The sequence below is a fragment of the Selaginella moellendorffii genome, unplaced genomic scaffold (genome assembly GCF_000143415.4).
Source record: "Selaginella moellendorffii unplaced genomic scaffold, v1.0 SELMOscaffold_1, whole genome shotgun sequence".
Classification (NCBI taxonomy): Eukaryota; Viridiplantae; Streptophyta; class Lycopodiopsida; order Selaginellales; family Selaginellaceae; genus Selaginella; species Selaginella moellendorffii.
In genome coordinates this window covers 3,178,618-3,195,633 of record NW_003314262.1, presented here as the reverse complement: position 1 = coordinate 3,195,633, position 17,016 = coordinate 3,178,618, and the positions used below count along the sequence as shown (strand labels likewise).

The window sequence follows — 17,016 nt, the reverse complement described above, 5'->3', positions numbered from 1 at the left end:
GCATCCACAGGGTCCCGTGACAAAAATGGTAAAAATATCGAGAGGTTAAAACTTTAAACTTCCTGCCCTAAACTTCTGCAAAAGTTATCCTCCAAAGGTACTTATGAATGATTGATACGTACTGTAAAAGGGATCTTGGAGCTTTCTGACACATCTTAAAGGTTTAATTACTTTCTTCGCGTCCAAAATGGTGAACCTGTGCTTCATGTCATCTCTTAGTCTCCAACCTCGACTCAACAATCGGCTGCCACTGCGTCTTGGAAGCGCCGCCTCACTCCACGGCAGCTTCTTGTTGAGCAGCAGCAAGCAGCAGTATAGCAGCGCCTCCAAGCTATCGACCAGTTCCTCCAGCGGTACCCCCAACAAAGCCTTGTCCCCGCAAACAGCCCAGTCCACAACCAGCCTTGGAGGCACGGCGGTGGCCAAGGCTCTTGGCCAAGCCTCATCCACGAGCTTCGCGAGAGCACTCAGCCCCTCGCCTCGCCAGTCGGTCAGACTATACACTCCATCCTTGAAGCTCGTTGTGGACAATCTCAGAAACATTGAAAGTCCTGGACAGCTGCTTGCTCATCTCGTAAACTTCCTGATCAGAGATGCTAGCACTCTCCGGATCCGCCAAAGAGACACCTGCGCCTCATATCAGCATCGCTGGCCTGTTGATCCCAGCTACTTCCACTGGAAAAGCGGCCTGATGATCAAGCCACTGGCGGCACAGCACCTGAAACCATTCCTGCCAGCTGCAATTCCCGTCCAGGCTGGACATCTCGCCTTGCCTTTCCGCCCTGTTTGGCCCGAGCTCAGAGCTCGCCCTCCCACTCCACCGAGAGCACTATGCACCACAGAGAAGTGGAAACCAACTTTTTCACGGTCACACACAGCGTTTCTTCGTTGTTCTTCTGCGTGGCTCCAACGATTTTAAGACAACCATCTTTACCAATGGTGGTGGTCATCTGCACCTAACGTCTTTCCAACTCTCCACCACCTTTGCTTCTACAGCGGCCTTGAGCTTCAAGTGCTTTGCTGCAGTCTCCACGCAATGGAGTACGATCCAGTCCATGCCATCTGACAGAATACTTCATCCCGGGCTCAAAGTACAAATGGTCATCGACTTTGCAGACATCGCTTTTGGCATCCTCTGCCTGTGCTTTTGCCTTCTCCAGCAAACGTGCCTCCAAAGAAGCCTTGGCGAATAGTTTTTACGTGACAACCGGGCTCATGAAAACTCCCGCTTGAGAGGAGGGTTACAATGCTGGTCTTCCCCCAATGTCATGGTTTTCATTCTCTTTAATAGCAATTGCTTTCTAGATTCTAGTGATATGTCAATTTTTTAACAATACTTTAATTTTGCAACAGCGCATAGACTAAAAGCCATATTGGCCTACCAAGTGTCCTCCAGCATCGATCCAAGACTTGTCGTTAAGTTCGTGCCTGCTACGGCAGACATCGCTTCCTTCCCATCGATGAACACTCGCCCACCGGCAAAGCACAGAAATCTTCCTTTATCTTTCTGTTCTGCCAGGTCGAAAGGCAGCTTCGCGTATGCGACACCAAGCCGAGGGAAGATCTCTCGAGTATACGGCGAGAGAAGCCCTCGCAGTGAGTGCGTGCTGTCTTTGGATCGCTCTCGTCAGCCACGTACACTCGTAACCCGAGGCTGCGTATTTCCTTGCGAATACTGGTAATGTTTGCGTCCCACCAGGACTGCCATATTCCCGCATCGAACCGATGCCATAACACACGAAGATGACGGACTGCCTAGGGCATACGTTCTCTTCCGGCACAGTTCTTCCATGAATATCGTACTACGTTACAATCACTCTATGAGAACGAGAATAAAAAAGATAAAGACTTAGTTAGTTGCCATTTCCTTCTCTTCCGACCAGAGATCGGCCAGTCCCGCATGAGGGCCGCATGCAAGCAGTGGAAGGATCTCATCGAATCACCCGAATTTGCAGATCTTCACTGATAGATCCAGCGGGACAAGAAGTAGCGGATTGTGTTGCCATGAAGCACAACATGAACTGGGTTTTGCACGCTGCCGGTGGCTTGATATTTGGGGGCTTATACTCCGCTAGCACGCTTTTCGTTATCACTCCTGCACGAGATTATATGGCCTACTGGAATGTCCAAGATCCTCCCGCCACCACCTTATGATGCACCATATATGTCAGAATATGCAGTGGGGATTAAAATGTTTGGCTCTATTAGACTACCAAACAAGGACCTAGACCGTCATTCGACTGTTAAACCCTTAATTTGAATTAAAAACAAATAGGCATTCTCGGACTTTTTCTCGAAAACTACTTAGAGAAGGTTTTAACGCAAAAATCCTTCTTCTACAAACTCTATATAGATCTTATCAATCTTCCGACCGAGATCTTCGATTTCCCTTTCCTTTCACGAGACCGTGGATTTAAATGCCGCAGCCGTGCATCTCACGTAAGCATCGGCTTGTGCTTTGCATCGCACAGGATCCTGTAGAGGAAGATGAGAAATCGTTGGAGACGAAAGTGAAGAGTACCAGTTTTTGGTAGCACTCGATGCATGCGTCCTTCTCAGCAGCGCAAGGTTGTGTTCTCGGCGCAGATCTGCTGTAGCGAGGAAGATTTAAACCAAGAACGAGAAGAAAGAAAAACTCAGAGACGAACTTACTCGCTGCGGTGCCTGTGTTGTAGCTCTTCGGCTCTCTTCTTCATCTCTTCGAGCTCACTGATACCTCGTTTCTGGAGTTCCTCGCCGTGCTTCTCCTGGGAAACACAAATCATAAAATAAGTAAGCTCCTCGAAAAGCCGGAGACTCGCAACAAGCAAACAGGAAGGAAGGAAAGAATGTGAGCAACGTTTTAGTAGAGACACTGCCACGATGGAATGCGTTCTCCGTGAAAGAAGCTCTGCGGTTGTCTGGCCGCTGCCCCAGCTAAAGAAATAACCGAGGCCTTTGATCTAGGAACCATGCACGCACTCGTAGCTATTGACGAGCTATACCAGCGCTAGAAAAGTTCCAAACAAAAAACCAGAAAAAGAAAGGAAGACAACCACTTACAGTTTTTTCGAGAACTCCCATCAGAGGTTGCAAATCCCTGGCGACGGCAGCAGCGGGCACTTCAGCAGTGATTCTCGTCTCGTCACCAGGCTTCACATCCTGATCTTCCATGCCAACTTCTTGTTTCTCGATCTCCTCTTTGCGAAGATCCTGCTGCTGTCTATCCATCTCTGTCGCCACTTCCTTGCCCGGTCCATCTTCATCGAAACCACGAGCCCTGGATTCATCCTCATCAGACGCACCGAACCTTGCATCCAATCCCAAATCCAAATGAGACTTTGAGACGATCTCTCCTTCCTTTTGCTCCTCCTTCTTGGGCGGAGGCTGTGGCGGCTTTTGTGAGGAGAGTGGCGCCGTCAGCAATGCGTGAAGCGGCGGCCTAGGCGGCGGTGTGAGAGATCGCGGCTGCGGCGGCGGTGGCGATGGAGATGGCGTGAACGGCTTGGCCGGGATTACCTTCTTGTCGTCCTCATTGAGGAGCTTGGTCACGAACTCCGGGCTGAACGTGATCGCGAACTTGCGCTCTCCTTTCATCTCCAAAACCCTCTCTCGCAAACCCTAAAACCTCATGCCCTACATTTGTGGGAACTCCTTTTCTTCTCGTGAAGATCTAACATGAGCGTCAGCTTGATCGGCGCCTCCCTCGTGAGGCGCGCTCTGCGGATTCGCCAGCGCCATTTCTCGTCACTGGCGTCTGGAGCTGCGCAGCCAGAGAACGCTTCCTCGAGGTAGTAATCCTTGCATTGTGTTAGTTTTTAATTTTGTGATCACATGAAGAACAATACCATGTTAGAATTTTCTTCTGATTTCGTAGAAACTCTTGAGAACGATGACAATTTTCTATGGAAACAACTTCTTCTTGAAACTCTTGAAACAGGATTCTAGAGGAAGATGTGAAAAAATTCGAAGAAGATGGTGCTGTTGTCTTGCGGAAGGCCATCCCTTCGTCCTGGGTGGAACAACTTCGTGTTGCTGCTGACAATAACATGAAAAATCCAGGTAAGTTCTATGATTCTATGAGGTTTTTCTTCTTCTTCTTCTTTCTTTCTTTCTTTTTTTTTTGGTTCTATCAAAGTTTTTGCTCATGGCTCTTGATCTTCAGGTCCTTTGTGCGACGAACATGTAAAACCAGGAGAGGTTTGTACAATCTCACACTATGCAAGGCTTGACACTATTGCAGCCAGGACGTTTCCATGACGACCAATTTCTGTGGCTTCGTCACAACACAATGCGCTCGTTTATTTTTGAGTCTCCTGTTGGTGAAATAGCGAAGGGGATGATGAGGTTCTTCATTTTATTCGTGTTTCTTCTTGGCCTTGAGTTATAGTTTCTTCCTTTTTTGCCACAGGGGAAAGCTCGCGAGGCTCTTCTACGACCAGTTACTCGTGAAAGAACCTGGTACTCGGACCACCACACCTTGGCATAACGATCACTCGTATTGGCAGCTTTCCGGTGACCAAGTTATCTCCGTTTGGCTCGCTCTAGATCCTGTCCCAGAATCCTCCTGCGTCCAATACGTAAAAGGCTCTCACAAGTGGAGACTTCTTCACAGGTAACTTGAGAACAAAAACGAATCACTGTGTCACTGTTCTGTATCTATTTGCAGGATTGCTTCTTTCTCAGGTGATGAAGACCGCTACAAGAGCGACATGACAGATTCCTTACCAGACATTCCTAACATTGACGAGAAGCTTGACGAGGTAAAAAATACAAGGAAAATCTCTCATCGGTATTGGTCGTGTTCGCTCAATCTGAGATCCAACCATCGCAGCTCACGCTTCTTAAATGGGATATGGAGCCCGGAGACTGCCTCATACACCACAGCTTTGCTGTCCACGGTGCTCCAGGGATTGGAGAAGCCAGTGGAAGGCGACGGGGCTACGCCACTCGCTGGGTTGGCGAAAGCGTCAAGTTTGATCCCCGGCCCGGTAATAAATGATGCTGTTCTTCGTGCTTCTTCTTTACCGCTTTCAGTGACACTCTGCAGGTACCATGCACTACGTGTGGCTCAAAGCTGGAATAGATGCCGCGCTCCAGCCGGGTGAGGCTATGGATTCACATTTATTTCCACACGTCTGCTAGTTACTGTAAGTTTATCATCAAGTTTGTCAGAGGTTATTTGCTTGTGTTTGTGCGTTGATTCTTACTTCTCTTGACTTGTTTGCGATTCTCAGCTAGCAGATCTGTTCACTTCGATGTAGCACGAATGTGTGATTATCTCTTCTGATTGTTTCACTATCGTAGATGTTTGTACGTTTCATTTTGCCGCAGCTCTTAGAGTACTGTCTCGATTTGTAGCACGTTGCTCTTTGTGGTTGTCACGTTCTACTATCACTGTCTATCTATCACTATCATTTATAGTTGTATTTACATGATCACACGATCACAAGTATATAATCGTTACTTTAAAAGCCATGATCTGTAGGAATAGAAGTATACCATGTTTCGTTATAAACTCTGAATATTTCATTCTGTATTCTCATTTCGGAGAAAATAAATCATTCACCTCGGAGGGACGAGCAAGAAAAATGAAGGGCTTCCATTCGCTCTTGCTCCTGGTGGTCTCTCTCAGTTTTGCTGTTTCTTATGCAGCTCCAATAAAAGTGCTGGATTTCTACCTCCACGACAAGGTCGATCTAACCAATCCCAGCAATTCCACGGTGGTTTTAGTTGCAGGCCCCAAAAATCTCCAGTTTGGAGCGGTGCTTGTCATCGACGATGTTCTCACCAAGGGCCCTTCCCGTGACTCCGAGATTGTGGGGAGAGCCAAAGGGACGTATATCAGCGACGATTCCACCAACACCACAACCGGTTTGTTCTTGACATTTGTGGCTGTGTTCAAGGATGGGACGATGAGCATGTACGGCCAAGACAACATCTTCGATGAAGTCCGAGAGCTTGCAGTGATTGGAGGCACCGGAGCCTACAGATTTGCGTCGGGGTATGCGCAGATTAGGACCTACAAGCTCATTCCGCCACTTTCGGCAATCTTAAAGATTCGAGTGTTTTACAAGAACTGAGATGGGCGCCAAGATGGTCATTCAAGATGATTACTTCCAATCAGATCAGAAGGCCTTTGGCGTCCAGCACTCTAAAAGCTTGGTAAGCAAAGCTGGGTGAATATTTGTATCTTTTGGATTTTAATGATTATATTGTTGGCGCTTAAGTTGCTTTGCTCAGTGTTCTAGCTGCTGCTCAGCATTGATCTCGCAGACTTCTCCTGTCCTGCTGCTTCTGCTCTTGGTTTTCTTATCGTTTTAGTTGTCGTTGCCGTTTATGGTAGTATGGATTCGGACCTGCGGGGGCAGACCACATGATTTCTAGTCATGCCCAATAACCACTCTTCACGTTATTTGTGTGATTCAAGCTAAATGGTCTTCACAATAGTGATCAATTACATTTTCGTTGTGACATAGAGAAACTGATATAAAGAAGCACACATCGCTTTGGCAGGTTTGTTAATTAGTATGTTTTAAATCCCAACTGGAACAGGACTAGGAGAAGAGCCTTGTCTTTAACCATAGAGCGATTTGCAACCATTGACTGCTGAGTAGTTAGACTGGATCCCAAAACATCCAAAAATTTTATGACAGGGAGGATATACCTATATTTTACCATCTAATTATAAACATGTTGTCAATTTATAAAATTTCTTAAGCACATCCAAATTTATTCTAGCATATTCAATTATCTAGTACTTCTATACAGGTTTAATTAGTTGGTTCTCCATGGTTGAGATAATTGGTTGGAGTGCAGTTTTTTATCAAATGAATGGCTTTAAATCTTAGACAGCTGTTGAGCTTGGGTATGATTTGGGGATATTCCTAAATATACTCAAAGATTATTCCATGTGTTTGATATAACACAATTTTGAGTGGCATCATCAGTAAGACATAGAGTTTTCTGATTGGATTTTGAGTGTTGCAAATTCCATTGCAATATATTGCAACCACAATGGGATGCCTCACGTTTCAACTGTGGCCACCATATGGAGCATGGATTATTGAGTTCCAGAGTAAAAATAAAAAGATTTGCTAATTTCAAGCTAAGTACCTCTTTAGTCTTTTATTTAATTTAGATTTTTTATATTTCTCTAGATATTTTATTTTTCCTTTCAATTCCTTGATTGTTGAATTGGATCAAGCTTTTTGGCTTTTTATTTTTGCATGAATCCTAAATTTGATTGATCACTACTTTTTTAATTAGAATTCTTTTGCTTGTTTTGTATGACTTATGGACAATGAAGCATGTTTAGCATGGTTGACATGCCCTTTTTGTTCTAAATTTTCCCCTAATCTTTCCAAAGATGATCTAGAACATAGCCACTATTTTAGATTCTAAAGCCATTTCCCAACCAGTCATCCTCCAAAAATCATTTTCCATCCTCACACATCCCATCCCATCCCATTCCCCTCCCAACACATTTATGTCCACCACCTTTTTCAATATAGAAGTCATTATTCCTTTCTCCATTACACTTTTATGACTAAAATCTCCATTTTAAAACTTACATTCTCAAAAAACTGCATGTACCCTTGGGGAGACCAAGGTGGTGGATTGCGTTGTCATCACTTTTCTGCAATCAAACAGTTTGAGTACTCCTCCTATGTCAACTCATCTTCTCAAGCTACAACAAAGATCTCTAAGATTTTACAAATATTAAGGAGTTAAATATGGTGTGTAATTTATAAATGAAGATTACAAATGAAATCAAATAAAATAAAATAAGAACAAACAAGGTCAAATGAAGTGATATTAATTTAAACAAAGTCAAACAAGAACAAAATGCGAAGGCAAACTAAATTAAGAAAAAACAAATAAAGATAAATATAGACATGTAGAAAAATTATTTAGGGTTCCAGAATATTTGCTACATCTTCATAGAGATGGAATGGGTGAGAATGGACCATCTATGGGCCATCAATGCTGACTCTAGCCACTTTCAAAGGCAGTGAGAAATCGCTGAATGGCAATGGTAGAAGCATGATAGCTGGGCAGTCAGAGGGCAGCGATGGTGGGCAATGGGATAGCTTAGGGCAACATTGTGTGGTGATACAAATATATTGCTGTTGGATAGTGGTGGATAATAGCACAACTTGGGCAACTAAAACTAGCTAACACTAGGAATTTTATGACTAAAAAATAGATAAATAAAGTTAGTTCACTATACCATCTTTGCAACACTAGAAATTACCATGTTATTGCTACCATATGACTCAAAATCAAAATCAAAGTTGGAGTCTAATTGACTTCCTCCTATTTTATTTCTATCTTCTCCACCTACAAGAATTGGCAACAAAGCTATGCATGAAAAGTAAGGAATAACTTATTGATGATATTGCAAGGACTATGTAATCCCTCTCTTGCAGAGGAAGGCAGTTGCTCTTTATGTGTAGTTTGCTGCCATGCCAATCTTGACTTAGGTGCTAGCATCAACAATGCCAAAAGCTAAGCAAGTATTCTAACAAATTGCTAAAAATAAGAAAACCTGAAAGGTATCAATCATTCTCCATGGAACTCCCAATATATCCCAGCCTGTCATGATAGCTGGTTGCCTTGCTCCAGCTCCTACCTGATTCCTTGTGAAGGAAAAAAAATAACTACCTCTTCCAAATAAAAAAGGGAAGGGATTTACCTTCAACTAGCATTGTAGCTCCCATCACTATGCCAGCCCTGACCAAGGAAAAGGAAGAGATTGAAGCATCTTGCCAACTGCTACATTTGATCCTGCCCTCGCCCCTGCCAAGAATAAACAAGGTTAATATGCATCAAATGCCTTGCTCACCAGCAGTGTCCAGCATTGCCCAGGTATCATGCTGCTGCAATGGGAAACTTAACTTGCTTTTTAGCATTGCCCTAGCACACATCCAATGCCCTGGTCACCTTTATCAGTGTCTAGCATCCCACCTCTCAACTCTCATCACATAGTGTTGCTCTCCCACTACCCACCATGCCCAGCAACCTGCTCACCCACCATCGCTACCCTTCGATTGTTGGCTGCTCTGCTCAGCTATCATGCTTCCACCATTGCCACCCACTGACTTCTCACTGTCTTGAAGTGGCCAAGTGGCCAGGGTTGGTTTACCATTTCCATAGTGGTGAAGATGCACTTGAATTTTCTGGAGCCCTAAACAGTTTCTGGCCAATCACAAGGTGCCATGTGTCTGTGTTTCGTTTGTTTGTCTTTGTTTGATTTTTTTTGAATTTGTTTGTTATTCGTAAATATGAAATTAGATTCCTTACAATATTCATAGACGAGCTCTTTTGTTTTTCTTCAGAACCAAGGCAGCACGAATAGCTTGTGCTATGATTCGGAAGAATATAAATCATTCACCTCGGTGGACAAGCAAGAATAATGGAGGGCTTTCATTTGCTCTTGCTCCTCGCAGTCTCTCTCGCTTTTGCTTTTTCTTATGCAACTCCAATAAAAGTGCTGGAGTTCTACTTCCACGACAAGGTCGACCTAACCAATCCCAGCAATTCCACAGTGGTTTTCGTTGCAGGCCCCAAAAATGCCCAGTTTGGAGCGGTGTTTGTCATCGACGATGTTCTCACCAAGGGCCCTTCCCGTGACTCCGAGATTGTGGGGAGAGCCAAAGGGACGTACATCAGCGACGATTCCACCAACACCACAACCGGTTTGTTCTTGACATTTGTGGCTGTGTTCAAGGATGGGACGATGAGCATGCACGGCCAAGACAACATCTTCGATGAAGTCCGAGAGCTTGCAGTGATTGGAGGCACCGGAACCTACAGATTTGCGTCGGGGTATGCGCAGATTAGGACCTACAAGCTCATTCCGCCACTTTCGGCAATCTTAAAGTTTCGAGTGTTTTACAAGAACTGAGCAATGTTATCAAGAAGAGTGCAGTTTTATAATGAAAAGGTAGTAAAACTTATTGTTCGCTAAGAAACTTAAAGGCTTCAAAGAGACGCGACCTGGACGTTCTTGCGATCAGTGGGAGGAGGAACTCGGAAGATCGTGTCAGGATCGGTAATCTTTGGCCGGTAATCTTGTCTCTACTTCGTACTCCTCTTCGGGCATAGTCGAATCCAGCAAACTTGGTCTCTCTGTAGTTACAAAGAAAACATTGGCCAGGAACTCATCCGGTTACTAAGTGATATTCTAAGACACCTTTATCAACCCAGCCAGCGCCAGTGGGCTTTGCAAGTGGTGGAAGAAGCTTTTCCTCCTAAAGCTCCAAGCCCGAAAGATCAGATCTGATGATGACCAAGGAAGAACACCAAATCCAACAGTGCCTGGACATACAAAGAAAACTTTGGCCAGGAACTTGGCAGGAGCTCATCTGGTTACTAAGTGATATTCGAAGACACCTTTATCAGGCTTTGCAAGTTGGTAGCTTTTCCTCCTCCCTTTAAACTCCAAGCCCTAAAGATCAGATCTGATGATGGCCAAGGGGCGCTGAAGAAGAACAAAGGGGATCCTGGGAGGGGATAGCCAGAAAGGTGGTAGAGAATAGAAGCGTGCTGGAGCGGCGGCTGAACAGGCAAGATCTGGAGGTGAAGCTTTTCTTCAAACTGAGATGATAGAGTTCAGGACGCGGCATTAGAGGCATGGCAATGCACACCCGAGTGTAAGAAGAAGCTAGGCTATCTCTACACCGGCATTTCAACGGCCAGTTGCAAGCCACAACGCAAGCAGAGGTAAGGATGCGCCAGCATTGGAGAAGCTTGGTATCTGAGAGCAAGTGTAGATCGGTTTGGCACCTGGTTTATGATCGTCTCGCTGAGGGGCTTCAGGAACATTGCCTTTGAACTGGCTAATGATGCTGATAGAATACTCAAGGAGCTGCACGATGCGTGTGCAAGAGGCCATCAAGTTCATTGAGGTTTGTGCGTTACTGCTTCAAAGGGGTCGAGGTCAGGAATGAGGACCCTGTTGGAAGCTGTTGATCGAGAGCACCACAACGCTCAGCGAAGATGAAGATAAGCTTTTGGAGTTCTTGTCGTTGGAGTTAATCCATGTAGGCTGCAAGGAAGAACAAGAATGCAGATGCTGCCAACCCCCTTCTAGTTGTGTGTGTTGCAAGGTAGAACAGCGATGAAGATGTTTTCAATTAACAACGTGAGAATTTTTTGCTCAGTAAACTTTATAGTGTTTTGGTTACATCTTTATATAGCTAGCTATATGTGGCTTGCTGATGTCCAGGATCGCTGACGTGGTGATCTTGTGTTTTCCCACACTCCCCTCAAAGTTAGCTAGCCGGAGTTGATCTCATGGTTGATATGAGGAATTGGCTTCGTCAGGATATCAGCCACCATCAAGGCTGTTGGGCAAACTCCAAGAGAATTGCACCTTTCTGAACTTATTCCTGAATGAAGTGTCCATGTGTTTTGTCCTTGAGTGGAACTTGAAGTTGGTGAGTGCTATCGCAGACATATTATCACACCACAGCTTGATTGAGTGTGATATCACTCCCATGCCTTGGAGCAGCCTCTGGAGCCATGTAGCCTCCTTTGCAGCAGCAGCAGCAGCCACGTACTCCGCCTCTGTGCTGGACATTGCTGGCTTAATTGTCTCTTGCTGCACCAGCTAATCACGTTGCCATCGAGGAGGAACACGTAGCCAGATGTAGAACGTCGGTCATTAGCATCTCCTCCCCAGTCTGCATCAGTATACCCAACCAGCTCGGAGCTTGTTGAGCTCTCACCTCTGGAATATCGCAGAGATAAGTTTCTAGTTCCAGAAACGTACCGCATGATCCGCTTAGTCACTGCCCAGTGAGCTAGTGTTGGATGGTCCAGGTACTTTGCCGTACAGCCCACGGAGAAAGCAAGATCAGGTCGGCTTGAAACCACCAGGTAGATTAAGCTCTGATAATGGATCGATAGAGCCTCCAATTCTCCTCCTCGGGAGCTGGATCATCTGGAGTTGCTTTGGAAACCTTGGTGCCAGCTTCCACAAGTGTAGCAACGGGGTTAGCGTGAATCATAAAGTACCTCTCAAGGACATCAGTGATGTACTTGACCTGAGAAAGTTCCAGAATCCATGTTGCCTATCTTTGTGAACTTGGATGCCCAAGCAGTAGTGTAGCTTGCCAAGATCAGTCATCTCAAACCGTGAGAAGAGAGACTTCTTGATCTGGTTGAGAAGACAAAGCTGGTTGGAGGCAAGTATGGTATCATCTACATAGAGAGCCAGGAAGAGAAAGCCACGGCCCTGCTTGTATATGTAGAGATTTGTGTCTACTGTGCTGCGCACGAAGCCAAGCGAAATTAGATAAGAATTGATTTTGGTCTACCACATGCATGCTCTTGGCCAGCACGCACAAAACCGGGAGGTTGAGCTATGTAGACCTCTTCATGGAGGTCGCCATTGAGGAACGACCATGATGGTATACGAATGGATTGAGAGCAACATAGTCACGGCCCATCTTTCCAAACAGTATAATTCCAAAGCCTCCAGGTCGAGCTCTATAGCCAGGGTTAAGAGCAAACAAATGGTTGTGAGTTTTACCATTGGGCTGTATGTTTTGGTGTAGTGAACTAGAGAGAAACCGCAAGCTACAAAACATACTTTGTAACGCTCCACTGTGCTATCAGCTTTGTACTGCATTTAAACAGCCACTTGGCTGAAACGGGCCTGGAGGAAGAGGGACCAGTGTCCAGGTCTGATTCTTCTGGAGTGACTCATACTCCTCTTGCATTGCCTATTGCCAAACTTCTGCCCCAAAATTATTGAGTGCAGCATTAAAGCTGTCAGGTTCAAGCACAGCATGCATGGCCCAGTAGAAAGGACCACGACGAGTAGTGCAAGTTGGAGCCATGGCTTTTGCTTCCTAAGCTTTGGTAGAGAGCTTGATTCTTCGTCAGAGTGTGTTATAGTTCACTAGTTACTAACTAGAGGAGGTGAAGTGGTCATCATCACGTGTGGTGGAGGAAGAACCTCATCACCTTCCATGATGCTCTCCACAAGAGTATGGATGGTTTGATCTTCAGTCTCCTGGGCAACAGAAGGGCCAGAAAGAGTAAGTGACAAAGAGGCACTGTCAAAGCTGTATGGAAGTACCAAGAATGGGAAGTGCTACTCCTCTTGGAGGTATGGCAGCTCTCTATGGATTGATAGGGACTCCTCCTTGATTGCTAGGCACTCCTCCTTGAGCCAGAGAAATGGGCAGCACGAGGGGCTCAGGAATGTTGTCTAGGATAAGTGAAAGATCCACCATCTAGTCAAAGTTCGTGGAGATAGACAAATACTATATCGTGGCTTGTTACGTTAAAGTTGTAATGCCTGTAGGCCTTCATCTGATCATAGGAAGAAACATTTCTCACTCTTGGGATCGAGTTTTTTCCTGTGCGCGTTAGGAATGTGGGCATACGCCACACACCCAAAAATGCGTAGATGACCTAATTTGGATACAGTGCTTCTCCCCAGAATGCGTAAGGACGTCCAGAGTGCTGAAACATACAGTGTGTGCTCTCCAGAAGAGTTCTGTTGGCACGCTTAGCAACGCGGGCGCCAGTACGGACGTTTGGTTGGTTGACCTTTCCCTTTTACCCCTGCCATTTTGCCAAGGGCTATAAGCAGTAAAGTATTGGCCTTGGAATTCATTGGAGATGAATTCCCCTCCACTATCTGTGCGATATACCTTGACCTTCCTGGCAGTCTATGCCCAGGTCTTATAGGCTTTGATGCTATGCCAATAGAAAGAATTGTTTGATCAGCTCCTGGAACATGGAACATCCTCTCGAGGTGTCTGCGTGAGCCATTAGGAAGCTTGATGACCACTGTTCCATGCCCAGCGACTGTGAGGCCTCTTTTGTCCCCCACGTACACCTGTTTCAAGGTCTCCAACGCTGTGGAAGTGTGGAAGAGGTGTGATGTGCATTGAAGCCCCTGAATCCATCCAGAGAGTGATTCCTGGGATGAGCAGACGGTCATCATCAACAGAGGATCAGGTTGCGATGTCCCATCTTGCCGCAGTTCCTAGTAGTGTTTGCCCCAGATTGAGAAGAAGAGGTGTTGGGCTTCTGCAAGAATGCCTCTTTCTTCTTGTCTCCAGAGGGCTTGCTACCGATGTACAAGGCCTGCTCACGAGCATCCCGAGAGGCCTGACTACGTTCCTTCATCTTGCGCTCTTCTTCCAGCAAACAGTCCCAAGTGTTTGACCCGGAATGAATGAGAGCATGGACGAGAACTGCTGTAGCTCTGGGGTGATAGAGCAGAGAATCAGCGCCTTGGCTTGTTCTTCAGAGACGGGCGGCCCAGCCTCTTTGAGTTCAGCCATGAGACCACGAAGCTTGCCGATGTAGGTCGCAATAGCGTCTTTTGGATCTATGCACATGTTCAGGAATTTCTGGGTAAGCGTCACTTCAGCATTCTCAGCCCTGGCCGAGAAAACAGCAAGAAGAGCATCCCGGTTTGCGTGTGCATCCTTTGCGAGATCAAGCAAGTGTATGTACTCATCGCCCAATCTAAGTCCAACCACAAATAGCGCCTTGCAATTGCGACTCTCCCATGCCGGTTGAAGTGCGAGGTCCATAGGTTTACGCTCTGTTCCGTCCACGATACAGCAGTCCTTAGCAAGGAGGATAAGTTGGACTTTGGTACGCCATGTCGCAAAGTTTGTCCCCATGAATTTGTTAAGCATCTTCGCCCAACCGTCCCAGTTTCCAGGAGACGAGCCTGAATTTGCAGGAGGTGGAGGAGGAGGTGGATTAGAGGAAGACCCAGCCATTGTTAAAATCTAGAAAAAATCTAGTAACAAGGTGGTGGTGGAGACTGGTCTATGGTCTGGCGCATCGGATTGGCCATTGGATCATTTCAACTCGATATCATGTAAGAATTTTCTGCTCAATTAATTTCATAACGTATCGAAAGTGTGCTTCGTCCTGGGTGGAGCAACCTCGCGTTGACAATAACATGAAAAATCCAGGTAAGTTCTTTAGTGTCCTTTGTGAGACCAGTTCTAAGGCATCATCTCCCTTTTTTGTCGACCTTGACCCTCTCGCACACCCTAAAACTTTATTTTCGCGCTCTACAAATTCGCCAGCATTGCAGCTAGAGATCACTTCCTCGAGGAATCCTGCATTTTCGAAGGAATTTATTCTCCTATGGAGGTCAGCTTAGAATTCTGGAGCTCTAATTCAAGTGTTGCGACATAGCGAAGCGGATGATGATGTGTTTTTTTTATCCGTGTTTCTTCTCGTTTTCGTTCCATATAACACAGGGGAAAGCTGGCGGGGCTCTTCTACGACCAGTTCTCGTGAAAGAACCTGGTACTCAGCAACCAGACCTTGGCATAACGATCACTCGTATTGGCAGCTTTCCGGTGACCAAGTTATCTCCGTTTAATTGCAAACAGATACACAAGTGGAAACTTCTTCACAGTAACGTCAAAAAGAAAAGTGGAATACACTAATGACTGCGTGTCACTGTTCTGTATCTATTTGCCGGATTGCTTCTTTCTCAAGATGACTACAAGAGCGACATGACAGCTTCCTTTGACGAGGTCAGAACTAGAAGGGATCTCATCGGTTTGTTGAGGTCCAACCATCGCAGCTCACGCTTCTTAAATGGGATATGGAGCCCGAAGGCCTCATTTGCTGTCCACGGTGCTCTAGGGATTGGAGAAGACAGTAAAAAGCGACGGGGCTTCGTTGCGTTGGCGAAAGAGTCAAGTTTGATCCCCGGCCCGGGAATAAATGTCATGTTTCCAGAGCGTGTGCTTCGTGCTCCTTCCTTACCACTTTTAGTGACACTTGCAGGTACAATACTACGTGTGCTTAAAGCCGGATAGATGCCGCGCTCCTACCGGGTGAGTCTAAGGATTCACATTTATTTCCACAGGTTTGCTAAGTAAAAAGTTTACCTTCTTTCGGAGATAAACTTCCTGAATCCAGATATCATTTACTTGCCTCGATTTTGCGGCAGTGGTCAACGTTCGTCCAGCAGCTCTCATCAACCACCTTGTCCTCGGGACGATCCGGGTCAACCATGACCGCTGCGCCGGAGGAGGTCATCACCACTCCCTTGATCTTCTCCTCGCTGCAAGCACGGATCAAATTCTCCGTTCCAGTGATTGCTGGGACCAACACATCCTGGCAGAAAAAAAAACTCAGAAAATTTCTCATCGCCCACGAGCAAAACCAGCTAGATTCTTACATCTGGGGTGTCAAACTTCCAGAAGAAGGGGCAGGCTGTGTGGAAGACGGCCTCACAGCCCCGGACTGCCGGGACAATGGCTTCCACACAATGTACTTGTCAAAGGTCTCGCATATGTTAGACTGATCACTTAATACCAGATAAGAGCGAGCTCCAGTCATCCAAGTTTTCCCTGTGACCACAAAATGAAAGTGCTACACCAAGAGACCTGCAAGCGGCCACATTTGTACACAAAGCCTACGATGGCAAAACATATTCGTACTACTTGTAGAGGATTCAAGTTCAGGTAAGGCAACACAGCAACACATAAACAGACGATTGAAGCGTCTTTTTTCCTAAACCATTGTTTTGTCAAGTTTTGATTGAGCAGTTGCGAAACGAAAACTATACCTCGTGCTTTATTGCGTCTCCTTTCTACCAAGGTGCAGGCTGTCCGCGAGAAGCACGAACTCTACAAAAGAAAAACAAAGAACAAAAACGGACAAAAAAGATGGAATGGAAATACTCAGGTATCTTGCACTTATCAATCCAAAACCGATCTTATAGCTCTCAAACTTTGCAGTGAATCAAGCTTCTGAGAAAAGAAATGCTGGTAGTGACGCTCAAGTGGCAGCATTAGAGAAGACTCGATCGAGCAAAGTGCTGCATTGCATCGTTGGTGATGCGGAAATGAGGAGAAAGATCTGAGAGATGCAATTCCTCTGTACTCTCCAGATAGAGATGGAGGGCACGGCTAAGTTGTCTCCTTTCGTTTCTATTTTGTTCTTCTTTTCTACAGAAACTCTCTTTACTTTCTTTGTCATTGTCAATTGGGAGTGGACGGAGTGACCCATCTCCAAAGCTTTCCA

The 17,016-nt window shown here is 45.8% G+C and overlaps 4 protein-coding genes and 1 long non-coding RNA gene across 11 annotated transcripts; 3 read left to right on the top strand and 2 right to left on the bottom strand.

Moving 5' to 3' along the window:
• Window positions 1–2,235: 2,235 nt before the first annotated feature.
• On the bottom strand, window positions 2,236–3,615 carry LOC9630481 (MAP7 domain-containing protein 1). 4 transcript variants are annotated; one of them, XM_024685542.1, is made up of 4 exons: window positions 3,043–3,615; window positions 2,653–2,747; window positions 2,522–2,591; window positions 2,236–2,475 (listed from the first exon to the last, which is right to left on the bottom strand). In XM_024685542.1, the coding sequence occupies exons 1-4, from the start codon at window positions 3,574–3,576 to the stop codon at window positions 2,398–2,400; spliced, it is 777 nt and encodes a 258-aa protein (XP_024541310.1). In that variant the 5' UTR covers window positions 3,577–3,615; the 3' UTR covers window positions 2,236–2,397. The 4 variants fall into 4 exon arrangements, with proteins under 4 accessions (XP_024541310.1, XP_024541317.1, XP_024541299.1 ...); XM_024685549.1 differs by having other exon boundaries at window positions 2,522–2,588; XM_024685531.1 differs by having other exon boundaries at window positions 2,236–2,591.
• On the top strand, window positions 3,607–6,208 carry LOC112340483. Of its 2 annotated transcripts, XM_024685519.1 has the most exons (9): window positions 3,607–3,770; window positions 3,920–4,041; window positions 4,145–4,179; window positions 4,223–4,326; window positions 4,391–4,594; window positions 4,649–4,742; window positions 4,814–4,970; window positions 5,030–5,129; window positions 5,217–6,208. In XM_024685519.1, the coding sequence occupies exons 1-8, from the start codon at window positions 3,658–3,660 to the stop codon at window positions 5,122–5,124; spliced, it is 924 nt and encodes a 307-aa protein (XP_024541287.1). In that variant the 5' UTR covers window positions 3,607–3,657; the 3' UTR covers window positions 5,125–5,129; window positions 5,217–6,208. The 2 variants fall into 2 exon arrangements, with proteins under 2 accessions (XP_024541287.1, XP_024541281.1); XM_024685513.1 differs by having other exon boundaries at window positions 5,030–5,448.
• LOC9630480 (dirigent protein 2) lies at window positions 5,571–6,062 on the top strand. The gene has a single exon (XM_024680468.1). The coding sequence runs from the start codon at window positions 5,571–5,573 to the stop codon at window positions 6,060–6,062; it is 492 nt and encodes a 163-aa protein (XP_024536236.1).
• A 3,189-nt stretch (window positions 6,209–9,397) lies between the features above and the next one.
• LOC9630479 (dirigent protein 1) lies at window positions 9,398–10,501 on the top strand. The gene is made up of 3 exons (XM_002961992.2): window positions 9,398–9,853; window positions 10,002–10,036; window positions 10,387–10,501. Exons 1-3 carry the CDS (start codon window positions 9,398–9,400, stop codon window positions 10,499–10,501), a joined length of 606 nt encoding a protein of 201 aa, XP_002962038.2.
• Window positions 10,502–15,418: 4,917 nt separating this feature from the next.
• LOC112349741 lies at window positions 15,419–16,896 on the bottom strand. Of its 3 annotated transcripts, none has more exons than XR_002993486.1 (6): window positions 16,559–16,896; window positions 16,431–16,503; window positions 16,306–16,376; window positions 16,169–16,248; window positions 15,876–16,104; window positions 15,419–15,827 (listed from the first exon to the last, which is right to left on the bottom strand). It is a non-coding gene; the product is annotated as an uncharacterized LOC112349741 (long non-coding RNA). The 3 variants fall into 3 exon arrangements; XR_002993487.1 differs by having other exon boundaries at window positions 16,434–16,503; XR_002993488.1 differs by having other exon boundaries at window positions 16,431–16,495.
• Window positions 16,897–17,016: the final 120 nt, after the last annotated feature.

Excerpts from the sequence above, each read along its gene's own strand:
- LOC9630481 (XM_024685531.1), bottom strand. The coding sequence starts at position 3,576 with ATGAAAGGAGAGCGCAAGTTCGCGATCACGTTCAGCCCGGAGTTCGTG. Across the intron at positions 2,748-3,042 it reads TGGGAGTTCTCGAAAAAACT|GAGAAGCACGGCGAGGAACT; the intron begins GTAAGTGGTTGT and ends TGTGTTTCCCAG. Across the intron at positions 2,592-2,652 it reads CAACACAGGCACCGCAGCGA|CAGATCTGCGCCGAGAACAC; the intron begins GTAAGTTCGTCT and ends TCCTCGCTACAG.
- LOC112340483 (XM_024685519.1), top strand. The coding sequence starts at position 3,658 with ATGAGCGTCAGCTTGATCGGCGCCTCCCTCGTGAGGCGCGCTCTGCGG. Across the intron at positions 4,042-4,144 it reads CAATAACATGAAAAATCCAG|GTCCTTTGTGCGACGAACAT; the intron begins GTAAGTTCTATG and ends CTTGATCTTCAG. Across the intron at positions 4,327-4,390 it reads ATAGCGAAGGGGATGATGAG|GGGAAAGCTCGCGAGGCTCT; the intron begins GTTCTTCATTTT and ends TTTTTGCCACAG.
- LOC9630480 (XM_024680468.1), top strand. The coding sequence starts at position 5,571 with ATGAAGGGCTTCCATTCGCTCTTGCTCCTGGTGGTCTCTCTCAGTTTT.
- LOC9630479 (XM_002961992.2), top strand. The coding sequence starts at position 9,398 with ATGGAGGGCTTTCATTTGCTCTTGCTCCTCGCAGTCTCTCTCGCTTTT. Across the intron at positions 9,854-10,001 it reads AGCTCATTCCGCCACTTTCG|TGGGAGGAGGAACTCGGAAG; the intron begins GCAATCTTAAAG and ends TCTTGCGATCAG. Across the intron at positions 10,037-10,386 it reads GGAAGATCGTGTCAGGATCG|GCTTTGCAAGTTGGTAGCTT; the intron begins GTAATCTTTGGC and ends CACCTTTATCAG.